At 40.3% G+C, this 25086-nt stretch overlaps 2 protein-coding genes across 3 annotated transcripts in view; one reads left to right on the top strand and one right to left on the bottom strand.

The window, feature by feature from the left end:
- The window catches only part of il11ra (interleukin 11 receptor, alpha), a 39984-nt gene extending 24986 nt beyond the window's left edge, over window positions 1-14998 (top strand). Inside the window, exons 2-12 of one of the 2 annotated variants that reach the window (XM_047568969.1) lie at window positions 540-639; window positions 4644-4710; window positions 5239-5405; window positions 6069-6183; window positions 6435-6598; window positions 7213-7376; window positions 7747-7891; window positions 8089-8175; window positions 10224-10326; window positions 10466-10543; window positions 11143-14998. In XM_047568969.1, the coding sequence (XP_047424925.1) occupies window positions 540-639; window positions 4644-4710; window positions 5239-5405; window positions 6069-6183; window positions 6435-6598; window positions 7213-7376; window positions 7747-7891; window positions 8089-8175; window positions 10224-10326; window positions 10466-10543; window positions 11143-11152 (1200 nt within the window). In that variant the 3' untranslated portion in view covers window positions 11153-14998. Of the gene's footprint in view, window positions 1-539; window positions 640-4643; window positions 4711-5238; window positions 5406-6068; window positions 6184-6434; window positions 6599-7212; window positions 7377-7746; window positions 7892-8088; window positions 8176-10223; window positions 10327-10465; window positions 10566-11142 lie in introns of both variants that reach the window. The other variant, XM_047568970.1, reaches the window with a different exon arrangement.
- Window positions 14999-16712: 1714 nt separating this feature from the next.
- Window positions 16713-23599, bottom strand: tmem267 (transmembrane protein 267). Its single transcript, XM_047568971.1, has 3 exons — window positions 23491-23599; window positions 21703-22164; window positions 16713-19671 (listed from the first exon to the last, which is right to left on the bottom strand). Exons 2-3 carry the CDS (start codon window positions 22108-22110, stop codon window positions 19336-19338), a joined length of 744 nt encoding a protein of 247 aa, XP_047424927.1. The 5' UTR covers window positions 22111-22164; window positions 23491-23599; the 3' UTR covers window positions 16713-19335.
- Window positions 23600-25086: the final 1487 nt, after the last annotated feature.

Genomic DNA, 25086 nt, shown 5'->3' with positions numbered 1-25086 from the left:
AAAGGCAGTTAGCTAGTCAACTGTTGTTTTCTTTCGAGGTTAATCTAATTTCTATGAGCTCTATTTGACCACTAGCCTCCTATGCAAGCAGGAAATGGGTCATACTAAAGACTAATCACCTCTGTCTTTGAGGACCTGTAATTAAAGGAGTGATTATGTTTACATATCACATGATGAAGTGGCAGCTGAGTCTGTCCTCTACAGGAGCTGTACTTTCACTATTGTTACACAGTATTAATGTGAATGGTGTTCGTGATAAAAAAACAAAAGAAAACTTGCACCAACAGTTTGAGAAGTTCTCATCATTATCTTGTTTGGTCTTCACAACATTCGCGTTGGTATGTCTATTCTATACTGAGGAAATGGACAAAGAAATGGACTTTTTTTTTTCTGTTTACGGAAACATTTTTCTTTCCAAACTCAAATCTTGTTTAAAATGGACTGATGATGATGGTAATAATGCTGCTTTAAGCATTAAAATAAATTGCAATCATTATGCTGCCTTGTTTCTTAGCTCTCCTTTTTCTCTGTCTTTCTAGATGCCAGGCCTTTTGTCCAGTCCTGTGTGTCTGACAGTCATCTGGTTTTTATCTTGGTCGCTGCGTTCCTGTTCCAGTGCTCAGATTTGGACTGATGAAGGTAACACACACACACACACACACACACACACACACACACACACACACACACACACACACACACACACACTCGATTTGCACACAGAGAGCATTACCATTTTATTAGGATGTATGTAACAACACGGTTTCGAAGGCATGTAAAAACACACTGATGCATATAATTACACATACACACATTCTGTCAGTGATCTGGCGAGACTTCCTTTGTGAACTGCTTCAGTCATTACAGACTTATCTTGACTCAAAGCACTTATGGGATCTAAAGCTACTGCAGAAGAAAGGAAGGAGAAAACGAGTCCAAATTTTTAAACTGGATACAGTACGACTTACCATAAGCACTGACACATTTTCCAATGGAAAATTCTTCTCGTTGTTTGTTTTTCATGGTCCAGTTTTGAAAAAAACTAGAATTCAGGTTTTTCACTTTGCAAATTAGATTGTTAAAGCTTTATATTATCCATTTTCTTTCTTTCTTTCTTTCTTTCTTTCTTTCTTTCTGTCTTTCTTTCTTTCTTTCTTTCTTTCTTTCTTACTTTCTTTCTTTCCATTGCTGTATCATCTTAAATAAGGCAAAGCAATATCTCCAACAAAAACAAAAACTTTCTCTTTCAGACATTCAGATGAAATGATTGAAAATGTTCTCTTACCATTTATTTTACCCTACAGCTGCTTCAGTTTTTTATTGTTTGGGTAGTGCTAAGTTTCATCAAGCTTGCATTTTCTGTATCCATCAGATTTTCAGTGTCAGGCGAAACCTGCAGCGTTAGTGTGCGCGCGCGCCCGTGGGTGTGTGCGCTTCTCTGCATGTTTGTGTACGCGTATGCGTGTGGTTTTATGCCTGTGTTTGCCTGTGCACATGTCTGGGCCCCCTTGCCAGAGGCAGAATCAGATACGAGTGGAACGCTGCGGGTTTGGGGAATAATGTACTTCACTGCCAATAAAACATGAATACACACATTCAGACCAGCCAAATCTTTGCACCGCACCATGGCCCTAGGTAACACACACACACACACACACACACACACAGGGAGAGAGAGAAACAGGGAGAGGACAGTGTGTGTGGGTGTGTGTCCGTGGTTAAATGGAAAAAGAAAATCTGGTTAGAAATGGTGTGAGAGGCACTGAGTAGATAACTGAAGGACAGTCATGATTTTCATAGTTTTCATTTTAGCCAGTGATAATGCTATAATCACGAGTGTCAGTCCCATCCAACTTTTAAGAATGTAACACTTGTTTAAACTCGTCTCACTCAACAGTTCCTTAGCCTCACAGCTTAATTGCCTGTTTGAACGATTTCGGAAAACAAGAAAAAAGACAATTTTTTGCGAGCACATTGGTATTTTTATTGATATTGTAACAGTAAGTCAAAAAATTACAGGTAATTATGCTATTTGGCTAACGAGTTGTAGCTTTACCAGTTCCATCTTAGAGCCGTATAATTCCAAACACACAAGTTTGTACTAGAAATGGACTTTTCTTTGATCTACTATTTAAAAGCTTACTGTAAACACACCACGGTTGATACTATTTAAACTGCAAACACATATCAGCAGGTTACTTCATAGAATGTGATTGTTAGATAAATTTCACCCACAATCTTGTTTTGTTTTATTTTTACTTCAAATCCTTCATTCCTCCGCTAAGTGCTTGCCATCACTTTTAGTTTCGTTTCTCAACAGCTGGTTCAGATAATTGGGCTCAAGCTCAGTTTTGTTTAAACATGTGTGATTGTTCTCTGATTTCAGCCATTGACTTGCTGATTGGAATCAACTTTTCTGATGAACCAATCAAATAAGCGATTTGTGAAACGTTGAGCGTGTCGATGTCCATTATGTTTGTAAAGGCTGTTGGCAGCTGCAGTGTAAATATATTGACCCTGCAGCGTGTTGGGCTAATTTCTTTTTTTAAGAAGTCAGAAGGTGTCGTTGTTCAAACGCTTCATGCACCAGTGCACTCCAAAAACTAAAGGCAACCACAAAATCACTGCAGAGCACTGCGATGCCTTTTTCCCAGCTGTTTCATTTTGTATAACCACTAAAAGCTAAAAGGCCAGAGAAGTGAACTTTTGATGCCGGTGAAAAACATTCAGAAAGGCTTTCAGTAAAGCCTTCGTCATGAGTATTTGTTGTTGAATTTAGGATTACCTTAGTGGGTCCCTGAAGAACATATGAGGCCGTTGTAGGAGGTAAAATAACAGTACAAGCGGTGTATTAAATGACAGTAAAATGCCTCTTCTTCTCCGTGCGATTGATCGGGAGATGTGTGAGTGTATGAAAAATGAAGAAAAACAAAAACGCAAACCTCGGGCAAACTGTTTGTAACCAAGGGAGGAGATGCCAGCAGGGAGTGTGCATGCCTGAACGACTGAGGTTGAGAATTAGTGAAGGTATGTGCGTGGCAGGCTCGCACTCAAAGTGATGTTTTTCCACTCTAGATCTACTGTAAATACCAGCTTTCACATTATGAAGCCAAGCTAAACAGGCACACACCACCTCTCACATACTGCAGATAGAGTATCAACGTTGCAAATTACTATAGTCACCACAAATATTTGTTCAAGCATACACTGCACTTAGTATTCCCTCAAATCCACACCACCCTCCAATTTCGTGCATGGCAAGTAACAGTTTTGCAATTCCTTAAATCTGAAGTTATCAACACGTAAAAGTAGAAGTCATCATTTCTTAATAAAGACACACAAAGCTTTTTCTTGAACATTTAGTCAGATTGCCTTAAACATGTTAACCATTGCTGAGTTGAAACGCTTAGTAGCGAAAGTTGCGAAAGGACCCTGAAACTACAAGTCTACACCGCATCTAGTCTTATGCTGAAAAGGCAGTTCACCTTGTAGATGGGTTTGATTGTTATGTGTCCTGGTTCATATCTCTAACTGAAAGACTTGCTGCCACCTCATTACGTGGGGCTACTAGGACTGTTGTTTGTGTTGTTACGGGTCGATGTGCCTTGGGTGAAAAAATAAAAAGGTCCTGTTAATGTAATTTAATATATATGCATGATGCAGGTAAAAATACATCGTATTGTTTGGTAGATCTGAAGTAGCCAAGTAATATTTTATCATGGTGGTATTATTGGTATCTCAGCAGATGAAACTCAGGTTATCATTATGGCTCGATACCAATGTGCTTTACTTATTTACATATTTTTTCTAAGTATGTTCTTAATGTATATTTGTACAAGGTATCTATAACCTTATTAAAGATACCATCTGTGTGGACTGAGGTTGGAAAAAAACATCTTTATTACCATGACCGTTTGGTCTTGGAATGACCTCCAGGCTACAACTAAACTACAAACCCTAGCCAGTTTTAAACCAAAGTTCACAGAGGTCTCTACCACCCACTGTTCAAAGATGTTCTTGCTTTAGGCCCTTTCTGTCAGTATGTAGTCTTCATGATTTGTGTTAACGTGATCTCTTCTCTTGATGAGTGATTGCCATTTTCCCTCATTCATTGTTTTACCTGATTAAGTGAATATTATGTAAAGTAAAATTACAGATTTGGGTGTTGTTCTTTATATATATATATATGTATATTGACAAATTTGATTTCCCTTTATACACTATATTGACAATTTCTTTACTAGTTAATATCAAAAATGTTTTACATGTTATTGAGGAGCACAGTCTGTTCTAGTATCGTACTCATGGTGTTTTCTTGAACTGCTCTTCTGTCTGTTACTAAATGGATTTCATAGAGGGTTCCCATTACATAGTAACATTATTTTAATGATGATAGCAATAATAAACTTTAAAAAAAAAAAAAATAAAGCACACTAGAGAAGTACTTTATACTGTGTGCCAAAGCTCTTCAGCCTGGTGTCTGCAGGATACCTAACCTTGTATGGTCATGTTATTGTGTTACTGCTGACTATACTGTAAATGATGGCTTGTCTATGACATTAACCCAGCCAATGGGGGTGCATGGTATGTCTGATTGTGCAAAGTGCAGATACCAATATTTTATTCGATGTCTGTGTTTGCAGTGTCAGACGTACAGTATGGGCGCTTGGAATCCAATGTGACGCTGGCTTGTGGGAAGTCACAAATCAGGTAAGGAAAACACAGCAGAGCAGACCTAGTGAAGTTTAGAAGAGTTCTTTCAGTACAGCAGCACAGTGATACTGTGAAAAGGTTATCTTAGAAGTAGCATTCAAATAGATAAAGCCCAAATATGATTGTATAGTTAAGATAATTAATTGTATAATTCAGAGAAACCCAACAATAAATTGATCTTGCTAACTAGTATTTTTGTGCGGCCAAAAGAGAAAAATATCTCCCATTTGTGTAAAATTTCCTTGAAACTACGTTACATTTTTAGGAAGGAAATTTACTGCTACCCAAAACAAACATACTACTACTAAACGATATCTGGAAAATTGGAAGCTGCTCTAATGCACATGGTGGTTGTGATAATTCATGAGAAAAAGACTACCTTTAAATGGGACATGCTGCTACCTAAATCTACACGACGAGCTTCGTTTCATTGTCTTGCTCTACTTCAGGTTTTAGGCTGAGCATGTGGTTTGCAGGTGAAGTCCTCACAATCATAATGACCGAACCTTACATGTCTCTCACCAGGACACCGGTTGTATGGTACCACAACCGCAGCGCAGTGTTGCCACGGCACCAAGTGACATCAGATGGAAGGTTAGTCCTGCTGCATGCCGACCAGTCGGCGCAGGGCAACTACAGCTGCTACAACGACAGTGGGCTCCTCCTCCATTCCGTCAAACTCAGGCTGGGCCGTAAGTGTTGTTGTGACTTGTTCGCTTAATTTAGAAGTTCACACATTGTAAGGACCGCCACACATTTAGTCTTTTACCTCAGGACTGCAGCTTTTACAAAAGTACCTTTTGCCTCGCTTGTGTTTTTGAGCACCGTACGCGCAGACATCCTCACAGTCCCTTACGGTTCAGTTCATTCATTGGATAATTCATAATTCATCCAGTTTCTGCTTCTGCCACTTGCACATTCTGACCACTTTTATAAAAATGTGTCTGACTCATCTGTTTTATCCCTTCTTATCCCACTTTTTAATAAATACATTCATTTTATTAACTAAAATGAATGTATAAGTAATTTCTGGCTATAACTTAATGGAGTAGAAATAATAATAACCGTGCGATTGGTCCGCGGAGGAAACAGATCTTTCCTACCATCACAGAAACAAAGCCTCCACTTCCTGTAACTGTCTTAAACAGGAAGCAGCTCCCTAAGTAAGCTTCCTATTATGGATTAGGGAGTTTTCCATGGATCAGATTAGGCCTGTTCTGAAATATTTTGGATCATGAGAGGGACGCAAAGGGCACAGAACTGTTCATTTTCAAAAAATATCACAACATCTATGAAAAAAAAAACCAAACCGTCTCTGTCCTGAAAATAAACTCTGCCTGCCTCCTGTTTCCCAGATCCCCCTGGGCTGCTGAGCATTTCCTGTCAAGTGCCCAATCACTCATTCGTTCGCTGCTCCTGGGAGGAACATGTAAAGACTTTCCTGCCGGCCAAATACAACGCCTCCTTCAAGTAAGAGCAGCTACTGCAACTGAAACAGTGACACCCAAGGTCATATTCAGAATGGACTGTAAGGACTCTAAATATAGAGCCACGGGGTTACACTTTGAATGCTTCCTCTTTTAACTCTGCAACCCTTCCTCAAACGTGACATTGTACTCACTGGCCTCAGTATTCATCTGTGGCGATGGTCGGTTACAGTTTGTATGTAGGTTTCAGTAATTCCTGAGTAAATCCAATTTGTGTTTGTTTTTATTTTCAAGGGGAACTGGTCTTGAGTGGAGGCCGTGCATCGTGAACGTCGCCATCAAGCATTGTGATGTGGAACTTCCTGCCTTTTGGCAGACCTTCCATACTCTTAGAATCACGCAGACTAACGACCTGGGATCCGAGACAACTTATGCCCGCTTTAAATTACACGAGCTATGTAAGATCACATGAAACGCACCAATCATCTACATAATTAAGACGTTTTCTTCTCATCTCCTCTGCCTTCAGTATTTATCAAACACATAATCATTGCAAAGCGCATCCGTCACAGAAGACGAACTGGGCACCCTAGATGGAAAGTTAAGACAAACTGTGCTTTGCTAGAAAGATGGCTCATGATGTTTCACACTGCACGTTAGTTTTCCTGACTGCTCTTGTGACCGTGTCCTTCTGGGCCTCGTGTCTCGTAGCTCTTGAACAGAGCCATTCCTGTGTTGAGCAGTTAAAGATAAGTGGTAGTAATGTGATCCAGGTAGTTATTATTTTTTTTTAATTTTGAAATTTACTTTTTAAGGACACACTTAATTTCACTATTTCCAGCAAAGCTGCACATTTTTCTACTTTATATCATGTAAACCAGTGTTGTTTAGTTTGTCGTGAGTGAACTCAAACAGGCGCTAGTTGTTTTGTCATCTTCCAATGTTGTGAACTGTCTTTTTCAACAACTTCATTATTTCAAAAAGTTGTTTTGAGTAAAGCTTTTGCATGTATACAATGAAAGCACTCAGAACTAAAATAAATAAACTGGAAGTGTCTGTCTTTTCTATGCAGTAAAACCGAACCCACCAGAGTCCGTGTCAGTGAAGGAACAAGATGGTTTTCCAAAGAAGCTGGTCATCTCATGGAACATACCCTCTTCTTGGCCAGTGGGGGATGCTTTCCCACTAATGTTTCACGTTCGATACAGGCCACATGGGTCCATGTACTGGTCAGAGGTTAGTGAGAGGGGCCGTGGGTTGAGGCTGCCGCCCGGAACAAACTTAAGCTTTAACACAGTGCATATGTTTTGTTAAGAGAAAAATGACCCCCTCTACGTCACTTTATTTAAAAATATGCTTCTCTCAACTCGTACATTTGTAGATGTTTTTGTGATTTGTGAACGACTAATCGGTCGATGGCTGAACAGTCTGCTTTTGCAAATTACATCCTCAACAGATGATTTAAGTAAAGAATAACAACATTCACTGTCACATTTTCAGCTGCTGGGTCACTCTGTACTTACTGTTAATGTGATGGCACCGTCAGCTTTTATTCAGCTTCTTATGCGTGTGCTCATTGACTCATTCACGTCTTTCTTTCAATCAGATTTACTCTTCCGATAGTGAAGTTGTTGTACTGGATGCCCTCGCCGGCCACGTCCACCAGGTTCAGGTTCGAGCCCGTGACGATGTGAACTCAGAAAGCCAGTGGAGTGAATGGACACCCATGTTTTTCGGCAGGCCCTGGGCAGGTCAGAACAAACAACTTTTCCAAATATTATTTAAAACATAACATGATCAGATATTCAGAAAATAATAATATAAAGGACCAAATGATACTAACAAGTGAATCCACTAAGTACACTTTACCTTCCTACGTACGACCTATTGTGCTTTGTGTATTTATTATTACTGACTTGAATAAATATCTGTGTTTGTGTTTGTACAGCCTACACCACCCCTGACCCTGTAGAAGATCCAGATGATTTTTACACCTTCAATACAACGCCTGAAACCCCCACTGAAAACCCTCGTGGTAAGACTCGTCTGATCCTGATCCATACTGGTTCATATTCAGGAGCCACAAACCAGCAGTCGGCCAGTTCCCAGTGTCAGGCTGTCGTTGAGTGTCTGTAGCCGTACGTTTTGTGCTGTGTAATGCATTTTTCATCTCATGCAGCTGCAGAATGTCAGTACTAGCTGGCAATGACACCTTTTTGGTTCAGACACTAACAATGTGAAGTGACTTCACTGACAGCCTTTGGTGTCTATAGGTATTTGATTCAGGTTCAGTGTATCCAGGCACTATAGTAAATATGACCTTTACTAGCATTGCTAGTATTGGTGTTCATCGATCATTGGAAAAAGATGCTTCAAAGACAGCTGGAAATAATTCAGAATATTTATTAATCCTTCAAGGAAATAGTTTTGTTGCTCACATAAAATGACAGTCGCAAGGTCTAAAGCACAAATAGAAAAAAAACGAATATAAAGTATAAAAAATGAAATGTAAGATGCATGGTGTTCTGTGGTGCATTTGAGTAGGATGAGTCTATTACTGAAGGTACTTTTTACCCACAATTTATGCTTCTGCCTTTATTGATGCAGAGGCTCCTGCATTAACACAGTCAGCTACGTAGACCCTACACAGAGCCTCCACGATTTTCAAATTGATTGTTTTGGAATTGGTAAAATTAACTGAGAAGGTTTGGAGATACAAACATTTGTATGACTCGTGTCGCAGCAGGAAGTAGAAACAAAAGTTAACCCAGTTGGCAAAAAAGACACAGACTGACGAGCGCACAAGTATAAATGACTCACGTCCGTGCACGGGCCGCAGAATTTATACTACTGCGGCCTGCGCACGGCTTTAGACTGGCCAGTGTGTTGTGGAGAGGGTGGGAGGAGTTGTCCAGGATGGTCTTAACTCTTGCCAACATCCTCCACTATGTTCAGCTCCACCTCAAAATAACTCTCTGATAACCCTCCATAACATCATTTGATGTAAAATTCTAAACACACTAAAATCGATCTGTTATATAAAAAAAATCCTGTTGTTTCCTGCTTGTTTTAAACATTCCAGCGTATCTCCTCAGTCTGGGTTTGATATGTTCACTGTAGCTAACGGATCAGCAGGATGAGCACGTTTTCACCCTGTTTTTCAGCAGCATCAAGAAGCTTCATGAGTCATTAATGCAGCAATAATCTCTAGGGAGCTATTATTTACAGTTATTATAATCTGGCTACAACAGTGCAAGCACTTCAAGCCTGGCCTCATCTCCAAATTACATATAATTGCAGTAAATTGCACCGGCGAGGTGTCACGTTTTCTACAATACGGTGTGTGCTCTGGATCAAAAGTTAAGCTCATACATGGACAAAAACAGAGTAAAAAAAAAAAAGACAGTCACATGCACACTGTCTAAAATATACACACACCCACATGACGAACATACAAGGAGACGAATATGAGGTTGATTGTGAGTGATGCTGGTGGATTCCTGAAGCTGGTCTCCTGTGAACCAGATGTCTTCTTCTATTTGTGCCTGTGTGTGTGTGTGTGTGTGTGTGTGTGTGTGTGTGTGTGTGCGTGTGTGCGCTGCAGTCAGCAGATGTGCTCATAAATCACCATTCATGCTGTAAACGTTTTCTTTTCTTTTTTTAAATTTTATATTTGATGTGTGTTCCTGCTCTCTCACAGTTCACAACGTTTCACCCTTGTCTTTTTTCGTGTGTGTGAATGCGCGTTGTTTACTCCTCTCGGGATAATAAATACATGTTTGTGTGAAAGCTAAAATGCCAGATTTAAAATTAACTTCTCACCAGAGAGTAATTAAATCCAAGAACACACACAAACGACTATTTTCTTTCCCTCTTTTGGCACACAGACATAGAGGGATAATGAAGCAGAGATGTGTGAACTCTCTTTCATCCATGTATATGTTTTTGGTTTCAATATGATCTTTATTTCACGTCTCTTCCACTGTGTTCCTCTGATTCAGTCTCTTCCTTTGCTGTTTCTACCTCCCTGATTGTTTTACTGACCTTCCTTGTTGTCTTGTTGTCCTTCCTCCTCCCACCCAGACTCTACAAGTGACGATGAAGGTAATGTGGGTTTGATGATCCTCCTGGTTTCGTTCTCCGTGGTCATCCTTACCACCGTCCTTTCCCTCATCTTTATTGTGTGGTAAGACACGTGCCTATTCCACAATTACGTAGTCCGTCTCTTTTTAACTTTTGTCAGCGACGTCTTCTCCTTTTGTCTTGCAGTGTCTGCCGTGTTGTTTAATATTATACGGAGTTTACGGATTGTTTTGTGTTTGCAGGTTGAGGCAGAGGCGGCGTGATCATGCCACCATACAAGAACGCGCCTCTGGTCAAGATGAAGTCCATGCCAATCTAATGTGAGCGTGCGTTTACATACATGTACGGTATCCAGTCGTTTCCTTTTGGTTTTTAGGAATTTTGTGAATATGTGGAGCTCACACTGATGGCCACACATGGTTGTTTTTGTTCTGAGTTTAGTGTGTTTGGCAGATAGTTAAAGGCTCTAGATGGGGAACAGCTCTCGTGGCAGAGCTAGTTAAAATTCCAATCAAGTATCTCTTCTTTCAGATTTATATAAATAGTACAAAATACTCTCCAAAGAGCGCAAAGAACTGAAAAGATTCCAAGGGCTGCTATAAACAACATACAGGCAACCCCTCAGATAGTCAGCCAACTTGTGATTATAAGGCTAACACACACACACACACACACACACACACACGCACGCACACACACACACACACACACATGCAGATTATAGCCTTGTAAGTACGCCTGCATATCTCTCATCCAGCTCTGTTATTTAAATCGTCGCAGTATTTAATTACATTGTGATTTATACATGTTCGGTACAGTTGCCTTTGCTCTTCCACTTTCCTCTGGACTCCTCTCCTCCTCTCCTTCATCTCCTCATTTTTCATCAGCTCATTTTCCCTCTCCTCTCCTCCTCCTCCAGGTTCATTTAAGGCATCTACCTGTCAGCTCATTCTTGGGCTCCACCAACGAGTCAGCCTCTACTGTTTACCACTGCAACATGCTGACCGTCCACTTTTCAACTACATTAACCACAATGCATCAGAGTCCATCGTGGACAACAGGGACAAAAACAAACATGGAAGCAACGTGGCTAGGACTCGGACAGTTCACGTGCTTTCGACAGCTGATTGAAAGGTAAGCTTAGCAAGATTCCCCTGGACAAGATCAGTGGTCACGCCAAGGCGCATTTCCCATAATGCATCAGCAGAGACAACAGACTCTGTTCACTTCAGCAGTGTTCACTCCTCATCGGACTGTAGGAGCAACATAAGAGCAGCACCAGGACATTTGAGTTGACTCAGAACCAGTGCTGCTTCATGTGTGATCGAGTCCTCGACCCCTTCAGTGACGGACGACTTTTTGAATTTCTTAGCGACCGGAGGAGCAGCTGTCAATCAGGAGAACATAGGCTGTTTTCTGGGACAACTCCCCTCTCTTCTCCCACACAGAACTCATCACGTTCTATAATATTAATTTTTTGAGATTCATCGTGAGAAGGAACAGATTAATGCACGTCCATTATTACACTGACTGACCAACCGACTCAATGCTGTGAAGGAAGCAGAAGTTCTACCGGTCTGTGTGTGTGCGTGTGTGTGCGTGTGTGTGTTTGTCTGATGCCAAAGCAGCAACTACGGGCATTAAGGTCTCCACGGGGGAGCGGGAAGCATCCTGATACCTGCTCCTGGCCTGAGGGAGAAGATGGACATGGAGGACTGGTGCCAGGGGAGGGGAGAGTGGAGGGGGTGGGGGTGGGCAGATTGGGTTCTATAGACTTTATGACACTTATGGCAGATGATTTTGTTTGCATGATGTTCCTTTCATGTTATGTCTAGCATCTTAGGTGGTCTTTTTTCCTTTTGTTGTAGCTCTTTTATTCATCCATCTATTATAATATCCAATATGTAAAAGAGGGAGAGCTACTGGCCTTTCACATGTCACCAGCATTATAACATTACATAGACATTTAGTTAGATATCCAGCTGACCTGTTGAGACTCCAACCAACTCTAAAAAAACACTGGCTACGTTTACGTGGTCAATATTTCTTCAGGACTTTATTACCAATTATTCTGATTAGACATTCCAGCTTAAGGGTTTTACATGGACACTAAAGATAAGATTTATGTGTTTCCACAGCCCAAAGCATTCATTGTTATGGTAAATCTGCCAGAAATGGATATAGAGGTACATAAATAAAACAGAATAAGAACAATGGATTCATTAAACAGGAAACAATGCCCAGCAGAGTTGACATGGTTTAATATTTTCCATTGAATAGAGCATCAAAGGTTTGCACCACTTCACAGTATCAGCAAAACTTCCTTCTGAACAAGTGTCCATGTAAACATCAAGTTAAATTAAGTCTGATTTCAACAGTTGGTCCTTAAAACAAGAGCATTTTAAAAAGAAAACATGGACAGATCCTCCAGTCTTTTGTCAGTGCCCAATACGATGTGTTCAGATTAAATATTAAAATGATGGTCCATCCACTAATAAACTGTTAGTTCAGTAAAAGAGTTAAAGATGAGGCATGGCTATAGGATGTAGTGTATAGAAAATGTTTACCTGTGTTATTGATTTGTTTAAGTTCTGTGTATTTAAATTGAACAGTTACAGAGTAATGTTACTCATTAATTGGAAGATTCAGCTGCAGACGTAAAGGTAGAGATGCTCTATAAAAACGTATGAGGGGGGAAAAGGTAGCTAAAAGCTTCCACGCACTTTGTTTTCCATTAAAGTCATTTTCACAAATAACCATGGTGCTGGATAGAAATCTACTGGGAAACAGATGAATCAGATGAGCAGTAGGATGTTACTTCACTTACTACTCCAGCACCGGTTCTGTTACTTTGCACCAAACTGCAGCACAAACGTACGTCGATTTAAAAAGGAAACAAAAAAGAATGCGCAAAGTTCTGCATCCAGTAGACTGGTAAGGTCAGTGGGAGCTTTTCTAGTACAACTCACATCTATGTTTGACGTGGGGTTCTTTGCACCACAGTAAAAATGCACCAGTACACTACAGTAAATTCGAATTAATGCCGAGATGGTTCCAGTGCAGAACGCTGTATGTATCTTATGTTTTGATGGAAACAGTAAAGTGTAGGAGGATGAGAACTGTCGGCCATCAGCACAAATCAACCGTAGTAACAGAAGCTCTGGACACAGTGATTGTAGCGGCCTCCTGCCAGAGCATCATGTTGATGGTGGGTGTGTTAATGTGACGAGCACGTATGTGACTAATGGAGAAGAGCGACTCTGGCTGACTCTACATGTGTCTCTCAGGCCACTGACTCATAGACAACTTTAGATGTGTGTGACCAGCACTTACAGTAGGAAATACCTCTAGAACACGATACCTGGTTTAGTTCTGCCTTTCACACCTGCACCTACGGTCCTTGTGTCCTGGCTAACTGTCTTGCTCACTTGACTTTTCTTTTTCTTTCCTTTTTTCTTGCTTTCTTTCCTTCTTTTTCTTTCTTTCTTTCTTTCTTGCTGTGTAGTCTGATCGACTGAAACACAAGGTGCATTCAAGTCAAACCTTTTCCCAGTTTGACGACTGTATGTCCTCTCAAGCTAGCTCCACATATTATGCATGGATCCAGTTGAAGCTTTTTTTTTTTTTTTTTTGTATATTACTGTATATCACACTTAAAAAAAATACTTATGTTATACATGGTGTTTATATGTAGAGAGAAAACATATTCTTGGTGGTCGTTTCTCCGACATGGTTTAGCTCAGTCTCCGTTCCATACATTTATAGAATCACAAACGCATTACTAATATCAACAGTGGACAAATGATATAAATAGGATTTTAAAAGCTTGTCAGATGCTGTAAGATTGAGTAAATTGGAAGACAACATGTTCTCTCTGAACACTACCATAGTGACTGAGGATAATCCATGTCTGGAGAGCTTTCCCGGCGTTGTGTATTTGTGTCTTTCTCCCCAGTTATATGAAGCTGCGATGCTGTACGGTTACTGTACAGACAATGTGTTTACTGAATTACTCTTCGTCTAGGTTGCTTTGCTTCGCCGTTCCATGTTTCATGTTTCTTTACAGAAAGTCAGAAGATCCATTAATTAATTGTTCATTTTCAGGCCTTATTCACTTTAGTTTTTTGTTTGCTCAGATCAGTATTTGGCATCATTGGTATCATTGCTTTTAAAGCTTGTCAGACCCTTCTTTATGTCCATATGAAATACTTAGTTCATGATTTCCAGTCCAGTTGAAGAGACTTTAAACAGATATAGAATCCACTTTGATTCTGAATATGTTGTTTTAAACAGCTCAACTATACAAATATAGAAATGCCCAGAGTGCTATAACAGAGTTAACAGGTAACAAAGTTCTTATTTTTCTAATTAAAAAGCAAGTCAAAAGTCACAATTCCTTGTTTGTTCCTCTTAAAACTATTTTTAGGATACATTTCCCAGAGACACTTGGATAAATTTTCTAACTCATCCATCTGACTGAATTGTATGTGCACACTGCATTCATCCTGGTTTCTGTCTGTTTCTCTCATGTGGTGTTTTCTCTGTTTCTCCGGACAAATTTCACTCTCTTTGTTCCTCTGCAATATGTGATAGCAGATGGGGCCTGTTGGTTTCTTCTAACTCAAATTACACTCAGGCATCCATTCTCAGATGTACATAGTCTTGATGTTTTGTTTTCGTTTTTGCTTTATGTGTACGACAGATATCACCATAAGCTGTTTTATTTTTCTTCCTGTCCTGGTATGTTTCTGTGAAATAAATACTATTTTATCACACTTTTTTTTCTTTTCTTTTTTTTTCTGGAGTCTTGAACCTGAATTCTTTTTCCACTACAGCTGCATGTGTTTTCGTCTGTGCTGGTTATAACAGTTTAGTCTATGGTTGGTCACAAACCCCAAGTCTATGAACAACTGGATTGTCTCTTTGTCATCCTTTTAGCAGTGTTTGTGATTTCCCCTCCAGCCAGAAGTGTCTTTTTCGAAGGTTTCCATCATGCGATCACGATGGAGGCCACTGGTCAAGCTGTCTTTTGTTGTCTTCGTGAAAGGGGCTTTTAAGATGTTCGACTGGAGGGAAATTTTCTGTTTTATTCTGGTCGCACTTCCTATTTTACAAACACGTCATCCTGTGGGCTTTTGCTCCAAGATTTGAGTTGTGTATTTTGTATTGTTCTCCTGACCATCCTTGGGATGAGATAGAGCCCTTCCTCTGAGAAATATTTTCACAAGTTCTTCCTCTGTTGTTTTTCTTTTATCTTGCTGTTGTGGATATGTTTATATTCTTGAAAACACAGTGGAAGGTGTATATCTTGGCACTGGGAATGTGGCGAGTGCAGTGCCGATATTTCTTTTATGTTGCTCCTCTGACTCACTGCAGTCTCTTCCTTCCTGTTCTAGTCAGGATATTTCCAATTAGCTCTAACTGCCCTGCGCAGTGGCTTTGATACAGAGACCAACTATGAGTATGAAGTGCGGCTCCACCATAACCTCTTCTAAGTGAAGCTTTTGATTAAGAGCGGTCACTGTGGCTACAAGTGGTAATTACAGGATACCGTCATGCACAGTTTCCCTTCATTTCCCAGGATGCTCCTGGGTCACCTTGAGACATCTTCATTAACCTTCAACGTGACGAGAGTAGAATCTGACCTCAGGCAGGTAACTTATTCATCACGTTTTACTTTAAAACAGCTTTGTGTGTTGTTGCATGCATGTGAGTAATGGCTGTGATTAAGTTGGTTATTTCTCCCCCAACCAATTTTCCATCCAGAAACCAACCTCATAAAATCTTGGAGGAGGTGCTCCATCATTTTTCTGATGACTGATGTGAGCAGATTGTTTAAAGTCCTCGATCTGAGAAGCCCATTATCGAACAGACGGAATCGACGCGTTGCGTTAACAGGCCGTTAAAAACTTTTTCCAGCCTCTCTGAGCTCCAGTAAGTTGTTGAAAAGTGTGAGTCACGTTTCCTGCTCAGAACACGCCCACTGAGGATGCTGTCACTACTGGAATGCTGGATTGATGCTAACCAATCTCTCCAACAGATAAGTGTCAGCGCGGCAGGAGTCTGGATAGACTCTCACTGATTGTGTATGGCTGACAGGAAAATATGCTCTTTACTGATTATTTATTATTATTATTACTAAAGGTATGTAATCTCTCCTTCTTATGGATCAAATACACTTTATTTACTAATAGCCAGATTAACCCCAGAAAGAAACGTTGGCAATGTCACAACTGTAGCAAATGTAACTATTTGCTTGTTTTTTGGTGGATTTAATAATATTCCTTTAATATGTTGAATATGTTAATTAATGGACATTATGCATTCAAACTATGGATTTTGAGAGACAATAACTGCATTTGATGGGAAAAATAAAATCCTGAACGCAATTTTAAGAAACAACTTTGTGGCAAAATATCAACTATTAAGTCTTAGACTAAAGGGTTTTTATTAGATAAGACAAATATTCATGAACAAACACAAAAAACATACACAGCATATATTTTATTGAGATATAAGAACACTACATTAAAACTATCTTGTTACCATGTATACGTTGTTACGATTGAAAACAAAACTGTGCAATACAAAAACAGATTTAACCAATAATAATAATAATAATTAATAATATAACATAATTTAACCATAAAAACTTAAAATGTGCAAAATTCAACATAATATTGCATGAATAAAGGTCACATTGTAAACATAAGCAGCAGGGGAAAAAGAAAAGGACACTGGCAGATAAAATGGGACATGTAAACTCCTCCCGTGAGCATCACCCTCTGGGTTAAGTAGCAGTAAAGTAGAGCGTAGTAAACAGCTGTTAAATCTGATTTTGTTTATCCTGGAAGTCATAAATCACTTCCAATGCTTCTGTTAGCTTTACTTAGAAGTACCAGAGTTACACAATCGTGTCATAGTTTCCAATCCTTTCTCCGTACCTTCCAAGAGATAAAAGGAAGTCATTCCTATTTACAGTAATTAATACAGATGATAGATCTGTAGCAGCAAAACAAAACACTTGAAAGAAACCAGTAAAATAAACTTTTTGTATATGCACCAGGACTGGTTTCCTAAAACACAATGTGCAGTTGCTTGAGGAACAGATTTAACTTTCCTCATTCAATTATCTCACCAAGTCAAACAAAAAAAAAAGATCCCCACCACATGTGAGACTACAGCTGACACCTAGTGGCCAACATGTGTTACTACATCCTCAATCACAGAACCAGCTTTACAAGAAAATATGAAATCAAGTTTAAACATTTGTTGTGGCTGATGTTTGATCAGCTGTGATCTAGTGCTTCAGTTCAACGAGCAGAGTCAAACATATGGACGCGTCCTCAGCAGATCCTTTATACTATATATGTGTTCCTTACATCCAGACTACATGTTTCTAAAACCCATTCAACGCACTATATTACAACTCACTATGCATCATTTAAAACAGCGTATAGATAGTACTGTTAAAGAATGTGTTCTCAGTGTTTATCTGAAACTGTGATGACTTTCAAACCCTCGTAGTGGAGGATCATATTAAAGGATTTCATGATAAAAATGAAAACACTATAAATCCTCGACCCAGGATTAAAAAGCCGACAGTAAAACTCAGCATGAACAGAATCAATCGTTCAAAATGTTAAGGAAACAATAACATTTGTTTAACTAAACATGTGAAACACTACGAATATTTAAAACCTACTAAACTTCTAAAGTAGCTATGCAGCATCTTTCCAGTGTCATCTAAACTCTCCAGCTAAGTTTGGTGTAAAATAGAAAGAGGTCACTTGAGACGCCTTAAACCTGTCACACCGATGTCAACAACCATGAGCATCTATCACAGCTTCAGCTGGAATGACTGAGTTTCCAGTTGCAAGCTGTCAAAGACATGAATGACGGCAGAAACAGTACACGGTAGAGGCTGACGGCAACATGTCGACCGGACATGTCTGTAGTCACTGGCTACGTTTACATGGACAAACTTCCTACAGCCTAATCGAAATCTTCATTCTGTAATATGTGTTTGTACTGCAAAACAATAGTAGAACATTACTTCAAAGTGCTTCTGTTTAGCATTCTGAAGACATTTTCTCCTCACTTTAACTGACAACCCTGAATTAATTCAATAATCAGGAGGGGGCCGTGTTTTAACAGCACAGCCCACATCGATTCGACTTTTGTTCATTTTTTATAAAAACTTGTTTTTATAACCACTTCTCTAAAATTTACACGAGGCATTTTTATTCTATTAGTGGAGTGGTAATATCCATGTAAACACAGCCACTGTTGTACCTGGTTTTTAGAATAAGGATGAACTTTTAACCTCCATGTGTCTGTGACAGATTTCTACAAGAAAAGTGATTCTCCTCCAAGCAGCAAAATGCGAGTCTGCTGTAGTTGCAGAGAGGTGATAGGTGAGGATTACAGGCATCAATAGCTAAAGGTAAGACTTTGCTTTGTGGTGATTTCATAATGTGGAATGTCACAGCATTAAAAAAAAACTACAAAACCTGTACATGTGTACTGCAATTCTCTACTAGGATGGATACAGTGGTGTAAAGCAGAGCAGGGTCTCAGCAGTGATTGGCTGCTGGATGCACTGAGAGGGGCTGATAACAACCTTTGGTTTCCATGACACTGGTAGTGACAGTGAGACTGATGACTCTGTTATCTGAAGAGGCCACGGCACTGATCCCTCCTAAGGACAAATGAACAGATGGTAGGACAACACGTTGGAGCTTTAAAGGGTAACTCCCACACATGTTGGATTGTTAGAGATGAGCGCTGAACCCCAGACACAGCAACTGAACAGGATGCTGACACATAATCACAAAATAATCTACGATTGGCACTCAGATTGGGTTAGGTCACATAGATCACGTAGTTCCTTCTTCAAAAAAGACAATTCGTTATTATACACTTGTCTCCACCCCACATTTTAGACTGGACTTTAAGTGGTTTTCCAATTCCATTATCATGTCTTGGGTTTTCTCATCCTATTTCTTCACTTAACCTGAAAAAAGTCTTCATCTTTCGAGCCTCTTCAGTGATTTCTCCAGTAATTTCAAGTATTTCAATGTTATTTTACCCAGAGGTGAACCTCTAACCTCTAAACGTCGATGGCCACCCCGTGTTTAGTGGAGATCACATCTCTTGTTCCCGTCAGGTACATGAGCACAGAGCACAGGTGAGGGAGCGTTGCCGTGGTGCTGACGTACAGCCAGTAGGGGATAGGCGTGGTGTTACCGAACGGGCACACCCACAGGCCGTGGCGCACGGCATCGCGGACGTGGTGAGTCGCCATGGAGATAAAGAGCATCCACGGCAGGGAGCACCAGGCGTCTTTGAGGCGTCCGATCCACATGAGGAAGCGGAGGGTGAGACAGATGACGGGGATGAGAGAGGAGCAGTGGAGAGGAGGACGCTGAGGGAGAGACACAGCAGCCTGGAAGAACGGGGGGAGAGAGAGAGACACAAATAAAAAACATTTCACATCTGGAACCAATAAGCGGCCGGTCACTGCAGGACCATGAGTCACATTTCTAGTATTTACAATCACATTTGTTGATGTCCAACAGGTTTTCAAGGCACTCGTTCACAAAACAATCAATATTTCACTAAAATTCTCTGAAAAATATTTACTCACACGCAACTGTATTTTACTCCACATGACTGCTGCTCTGTAAAACTTTGAACACTTCTGCGCCAAGAGTTGTGAGCCATACGGAACGTAGGCAGCGTAAAGGTCAGTAAACACATTTACAAGAGACTACAGGGATGTAGCTTTGCAGACGTCGCTTTGTCTGAAGAGACCGTTTTATCATACAGTCACATTTATATTTTTTATTTTATTAACAACTACAACACATTTTAGCAACCGTTACAATATCTACTAATCTAATAATGATGATGGTAATAATATTAATGTCTAATAATCACGTAAACACTTGATCTGAAGGTTTCTCTCTGGGGGGAATGAAATCATTGTTTGTAAACATCAGATGACGTTACAATTTTTCCAGGAAGGGCAGAAAGGTGGTGACGAAAAAACTAAATGTTAACAAAACTTAAGCTTGAAGGGATGGAACAATCTGGGATCGATGTGGGCAGCGCAGGGGAAAACATGGGTGTTTCATCTTTTTCTATTGAATGAACATATTTTATTTTTGGTAGATTCAATACATGTGCATGTTGTGGTTAATGTTAAAGAGCACGTAGGAGTAGGGACGGTATCGTTAAGGTTTTCAGATACCGGTGCCAAACACGTACTTCTGAAATGGAAACAGTGTTACAGAATGAAAAACATACAAACTTTGTCAAAAAACGGTGCCTTTTTACTTTTTATGCATTTTGTGACGTGCAAGTTGAACAGAAATCTGAGTTGCTTTTCGGTCTGGCTACTACCATTTGCGTCAGCACCGGTGCCATAATGGCACAGAGTATCAGTACCCATCCCTCTGTAAGAGATGGGTGATTTCTTTTTATGTGTAATTATTGATTAATAACAAATGATAAATGAAATGCAGTAGTCAAACAAGAGAGCACAACGCATCACGTGGTATGTTCATACAGGTCAGGTAACCACAAGGGCATATTTAGTGGGGAGGATGGGGAATTATTTGGATTGACCGACATATCCGGCTGATAGATATTTTTATCTCCAGCAAGATTTGCAGACAGACGCATCCACAAGCAGCCCTGTGCTGCTGGAGACGCTGCAGACCGTGCAGCCCATACATTGCCCCTACCCATTAGCAAAGTACATGCAGCTGGAAGCTGGAAAATGCTTGTGCTCTGCCTCTTTTTTACCTGTTTATTTTGGATGCATAAGAGTGTGAAATATTCTTTGAGGTAGGGGTGGGCGATATGGCAAAAATATCATATCACGATTTTTTAAAAATAAAATCACGATTTCGATTAGTGACCAACTCCGTTTGGCTTTCAGCCATGGCTCTCCATGCGGCTACCGCTACACATATAAACAAGGAGGCGGGTAAGAAAGCGCGTCACTGCCCCTAATTCGCTATGATTGGTCGGTCAGGTTGATGACGTAATACGTCTGGTGCATCGCTGCATCAGCATAGAACTGCAATTTATAGAATGTGCCCTAGACGATCCCACGATCTCTGCAGTTTGACAGATCGCCTTCACGTTGTAATCGTTCACGATTTAATATCGTCATATCGCCCATCCCTACTTTGAGGTCAATAATTGTTTATGTTTTTGGTTAAATTGAGACTTGTAACATTCGTTATCATTGTGTCATTTTTACCATGTAAATGGAGGGAGAATAGGAAAGGCAGTATCGGCTCAAAATATCGGCTCAAAAAATCAGAAGCGGATATCAGCCATCGGTCAAGACAAAAAAATCGGCCTTAAAAAAAATCCATATCGGCTATCTCTACTACTTAGTGTCCTATCATTTACAGATTTGTTAAATGTGCAGAGAAACTCTCAGTAAGTGTCTAGGTCTCACCTTAAGTGACAGGGATCCAGCCATATAGAAGTGGTCCAGGTCTATAATTGATGCCAGGAGCCCCGCAAGCAGAACCTCATACAAATCACTCTTTTTCCTCAGTCCAATGACTACAGCCCACGACCACAGGCCCACCAACCCGTGCGTGGCGTTGTCCAAGCCGGCGCGCAGCCACAGGTGATGCTGGATGACGGACAGCTGGAGGGCGTTGTCCGCCACCACACAGAACATCCCGAGTCCCGCCGACGCGAGCAGGGAGGCGGAGCTAAACGTCTGCAGGAGGGCCTGAGCTTTCTCCGTCTCCACGGCCAGGCTGAGGGGCACAGGAGCCCCGTCTCCCCCGAGCGCCCTCCCCAGTAACGGGGATGAGGACAGGGAGGAGTCAAGCTTGGAGTAGAATCCTTGCATGCTGGCAGATGACTGGTAGAGCCAATCACTAAAGGTCAGCAGAATTCAGGTAGACTGAAGAGACAGAGGAGGACAGAAAGGACACATAAGCAGAAAATACAGAAGGAACATTCCAATAAATAAGAATTTCTGCTTGGAGCCCTTTAGTACATAATAAGTACATCACGTTAAATTAATAGCCATTTATGTTTCCTCTATGTGCAAATCAATTTCACTCCCACGCTGTTATAAAAAAAAAAACAAAGCACTGATATACAGCCTGCAGTCTATAAACATAAGCTACAGAGAGCCCAGACAGCACTATATATGTTTAAATATGTCTTATTACTTTACACTACACTACTAAAAATAAAAATTAAAAAGCAAATTTGACTTTTATAAGAAATAAACTTATTTGTCTTTTAACAAATGCACCTCATTTCAGAGAGTTTACATTTCCCACTGAGTAGGAATGGTACAGGGTACCAGGGTACAAAATGGAATAAAATGCAATACAATAAATCTGAGAGGATAAATAAGTGCTATATACTGGGAATATACACCAGCTGGTTCTGTGATGTAAACATGACAAAAAAAAAAAAAAAAGATTAGTCATGCTGGAGGTTGTTGCACGTCTTATGTAAGGAAAATCCATGCCACTGAAAGAAGAAAAACAAAGCTATCCTAACTGCTAACACTGCTGCACACTGAACCAATGATCAGCTGATCAGTCTCTGAATTTATAGCAGTAGTCAGTGTGTCTGGATGAATCTGCCTGGCAAAACCTGATATGTTTACATTCGCTGCAGCTAAAGAACTATGTGTGTCCAGATGTGCCTCACACAATATAATATGGCATCTGTCCGTCTGTCTAATATAAAACAGGTCTGTGTCTCCTCTGAGGGAAATGTAGGACAGTCAAATGACTGGAGTTCCATCAGATACTGGTAACGGTGACATGAATCCAGACTGATCCAGCCTCTCTGCTGGAGACACAACCTCCTCTTCAAGGCTGAGCTACTGTCTCTGAATATTTAATTAGCTGCTTATTTTGGTCACCTGCTAGCAGCTCCAGGCCAACCTGATAGCAAAATCAACCGCATTACCGAGTTAGTTAGCGAAGCTGACTACGGTTAACATAATAACATATTATATATTCTATTTATTCACAAGATAACGTGAGACCGTTATGTAGTAGGACTCGTTAGCTCAGTGAGGATGAATGCTAGCTGGATGCTAACCGGCTAACAGCTTCATTCACCTGCCAGCACTAGACACTACTCAACTCTATTTTGGCTAATTAATGTTTTTTTTTTTTCAGATATCTTTGACTTACCGGTTAAGACACATCAATATCTCTATATCCCTATATATCTATATATACATAATAACAATTCTCACCCCATTGCCTTGCATCGGTTTATCCAACTGTCGGGTCCTTCCTTCTTCTACTGCAGTTGTGGACGGTCGATGAGGAGTTGAGGCACGGCCGTACTTTGCTGCCACCCACAGGCCACCATTGGGAATGGCAGGAAATAGAAAATACAAAGAAACCTGCATTCACCCCATAAATACATAAATAAATAAATAAAAGCTGCTAAGAGTGGTCTTAGGGTGTGCTTTAAAGGCTTTCTACATGAACATATACTACTCCTTTTAAACTACACCAGTATTAGAAATATTTAAATATGAGAAACGCCCTTATTTTTAATGTTCAGCACAGCTTGATTTAGCTCTGATTTAGCTTTCTTTACCTTTATGTATTGAGGTTTATGTAAGCGAATAGCTGTGATAGTCTGAGTACAGAACTCCTGTGGTACCTGTTAATAGCAAGAATGGTTCATAAAATTGGACATGAACTAAATACAGTCATTAATATACCTGGTGATATAGTTAATGGACTTATCATTAGGTTTTAGAGCAGATGTTAATGTTAGCAACCAAAAGAGGTCACAGAGAAGACACTGTATAACACTGTAAAAATACAATAGGAAGCACTTAAAAATAATATTTTCAGAGTTTAAACACACATTGGTTCATAGAAGGAAACACAGTACCAATGCCACTGAAGTAAATATAGCCAGCAATTTAATTAAAGGGCCGACTCTGACAAGCAGAATCATTCCCAGTGACTAGCAGATTATAGTGGTTCCTGTATTTCAAATTAGTCCAACCTGCTGAGTGTCATTTCAAATGCCATCAAATAAATGTAAAAGTCCAATGTTAATAACGTTTCTATCAAAGGCCCCAGATCGTATCGGGGATGACGCGTCTAACCTCTTTTAGTCGAATGTCTTTTATGTGTCTCTTTATTGTATCTCAGCAGGCAGTCATTTAGAGTTTCCTATTCAATCTGGAGTGAGTTATTTCTCCATTCATGCCCGGTCTGCCCTCTGACAGTGTCTATTTAGAGATTTTGTGCAAGCTTATTCCTCCCCATCGCCACTGAGTCACACATCCATGTGTACAGGTTGGTTTGTATGTGTGAGTTTTGAATGGAGCTGCAGCCGGCCGTCCAGAGGAACCTCCAGGTGGAACACACAGTTCTACCACGGTGACATGATCCGGGTCATGTTGTTCATCTTCACAATGAATGTTCTGGCTTTAAGGGACTGATAGATGTAGAAGGACTCAGGCACAATGTGACTGATGAATTGTTCCCCAGAATGGTCTTAAATCCTTAGACTTTATTCGTTGGAAGAAATAAGTTTCACTTCCTGAAGATCCACGCAATCACAAGAAACACTACAATTTAGAGGCCAAGGCTTCAATTTGCTGCTTGGCAGAACTACTGGAGAGGAGTGTTCTCGCTGTAATTGTTGTGAACAGCAACATGACCTCTCATTCATGGAACTAACTTATGATTCCAGTACTTCAGAGGCAGTGGAGGCTTATTTTTATCCAAATGTGAGGTCGGAGCACGCAAAGAGAAAAAGACACCTCCGTGTTTCACAATCAGGTCTTCTTATGTTGGACTTCTCGTGCTGAAATTACGGG

The sequence above is a fragment of the Mugil cephalus genome, chromosome 19, assembly GCF_022458985.1.
Source record: "Mugil cephalus isolate CIBA_MC_2020 chromosome 19, CIBA_Mcephalus_1.1, whole genome shotgun sequence".
NCBI lineage: Eukaryota > Metazoa > Chordata > Actinopteri > Mugiliformes > Mugilidae > Mugil > Mugil cephalus.
Note: the sequence above shows the minus strand (reverse complement) of the source record. Positions and strands in the feature narration are given on the sequence as shown.

Excerpts from the sequence above, each read along its gene's own strand:
- tmem267 (XM_047568971.1), bottom strand. The coding sequence starts at position 22,110 with ATGCAAGGATTCTACTCCAAGCTTGACTCCTCCCTGTCCTCATCCCCG. Across the intron at positions 19,672-21,702 it reads CTGGATCCCTGTCACTTAAG|GCTGCTGTGTCTCTCCCTCA; the intron begins GTGAGACCTAGA and ends CCGTTCTTCCAG.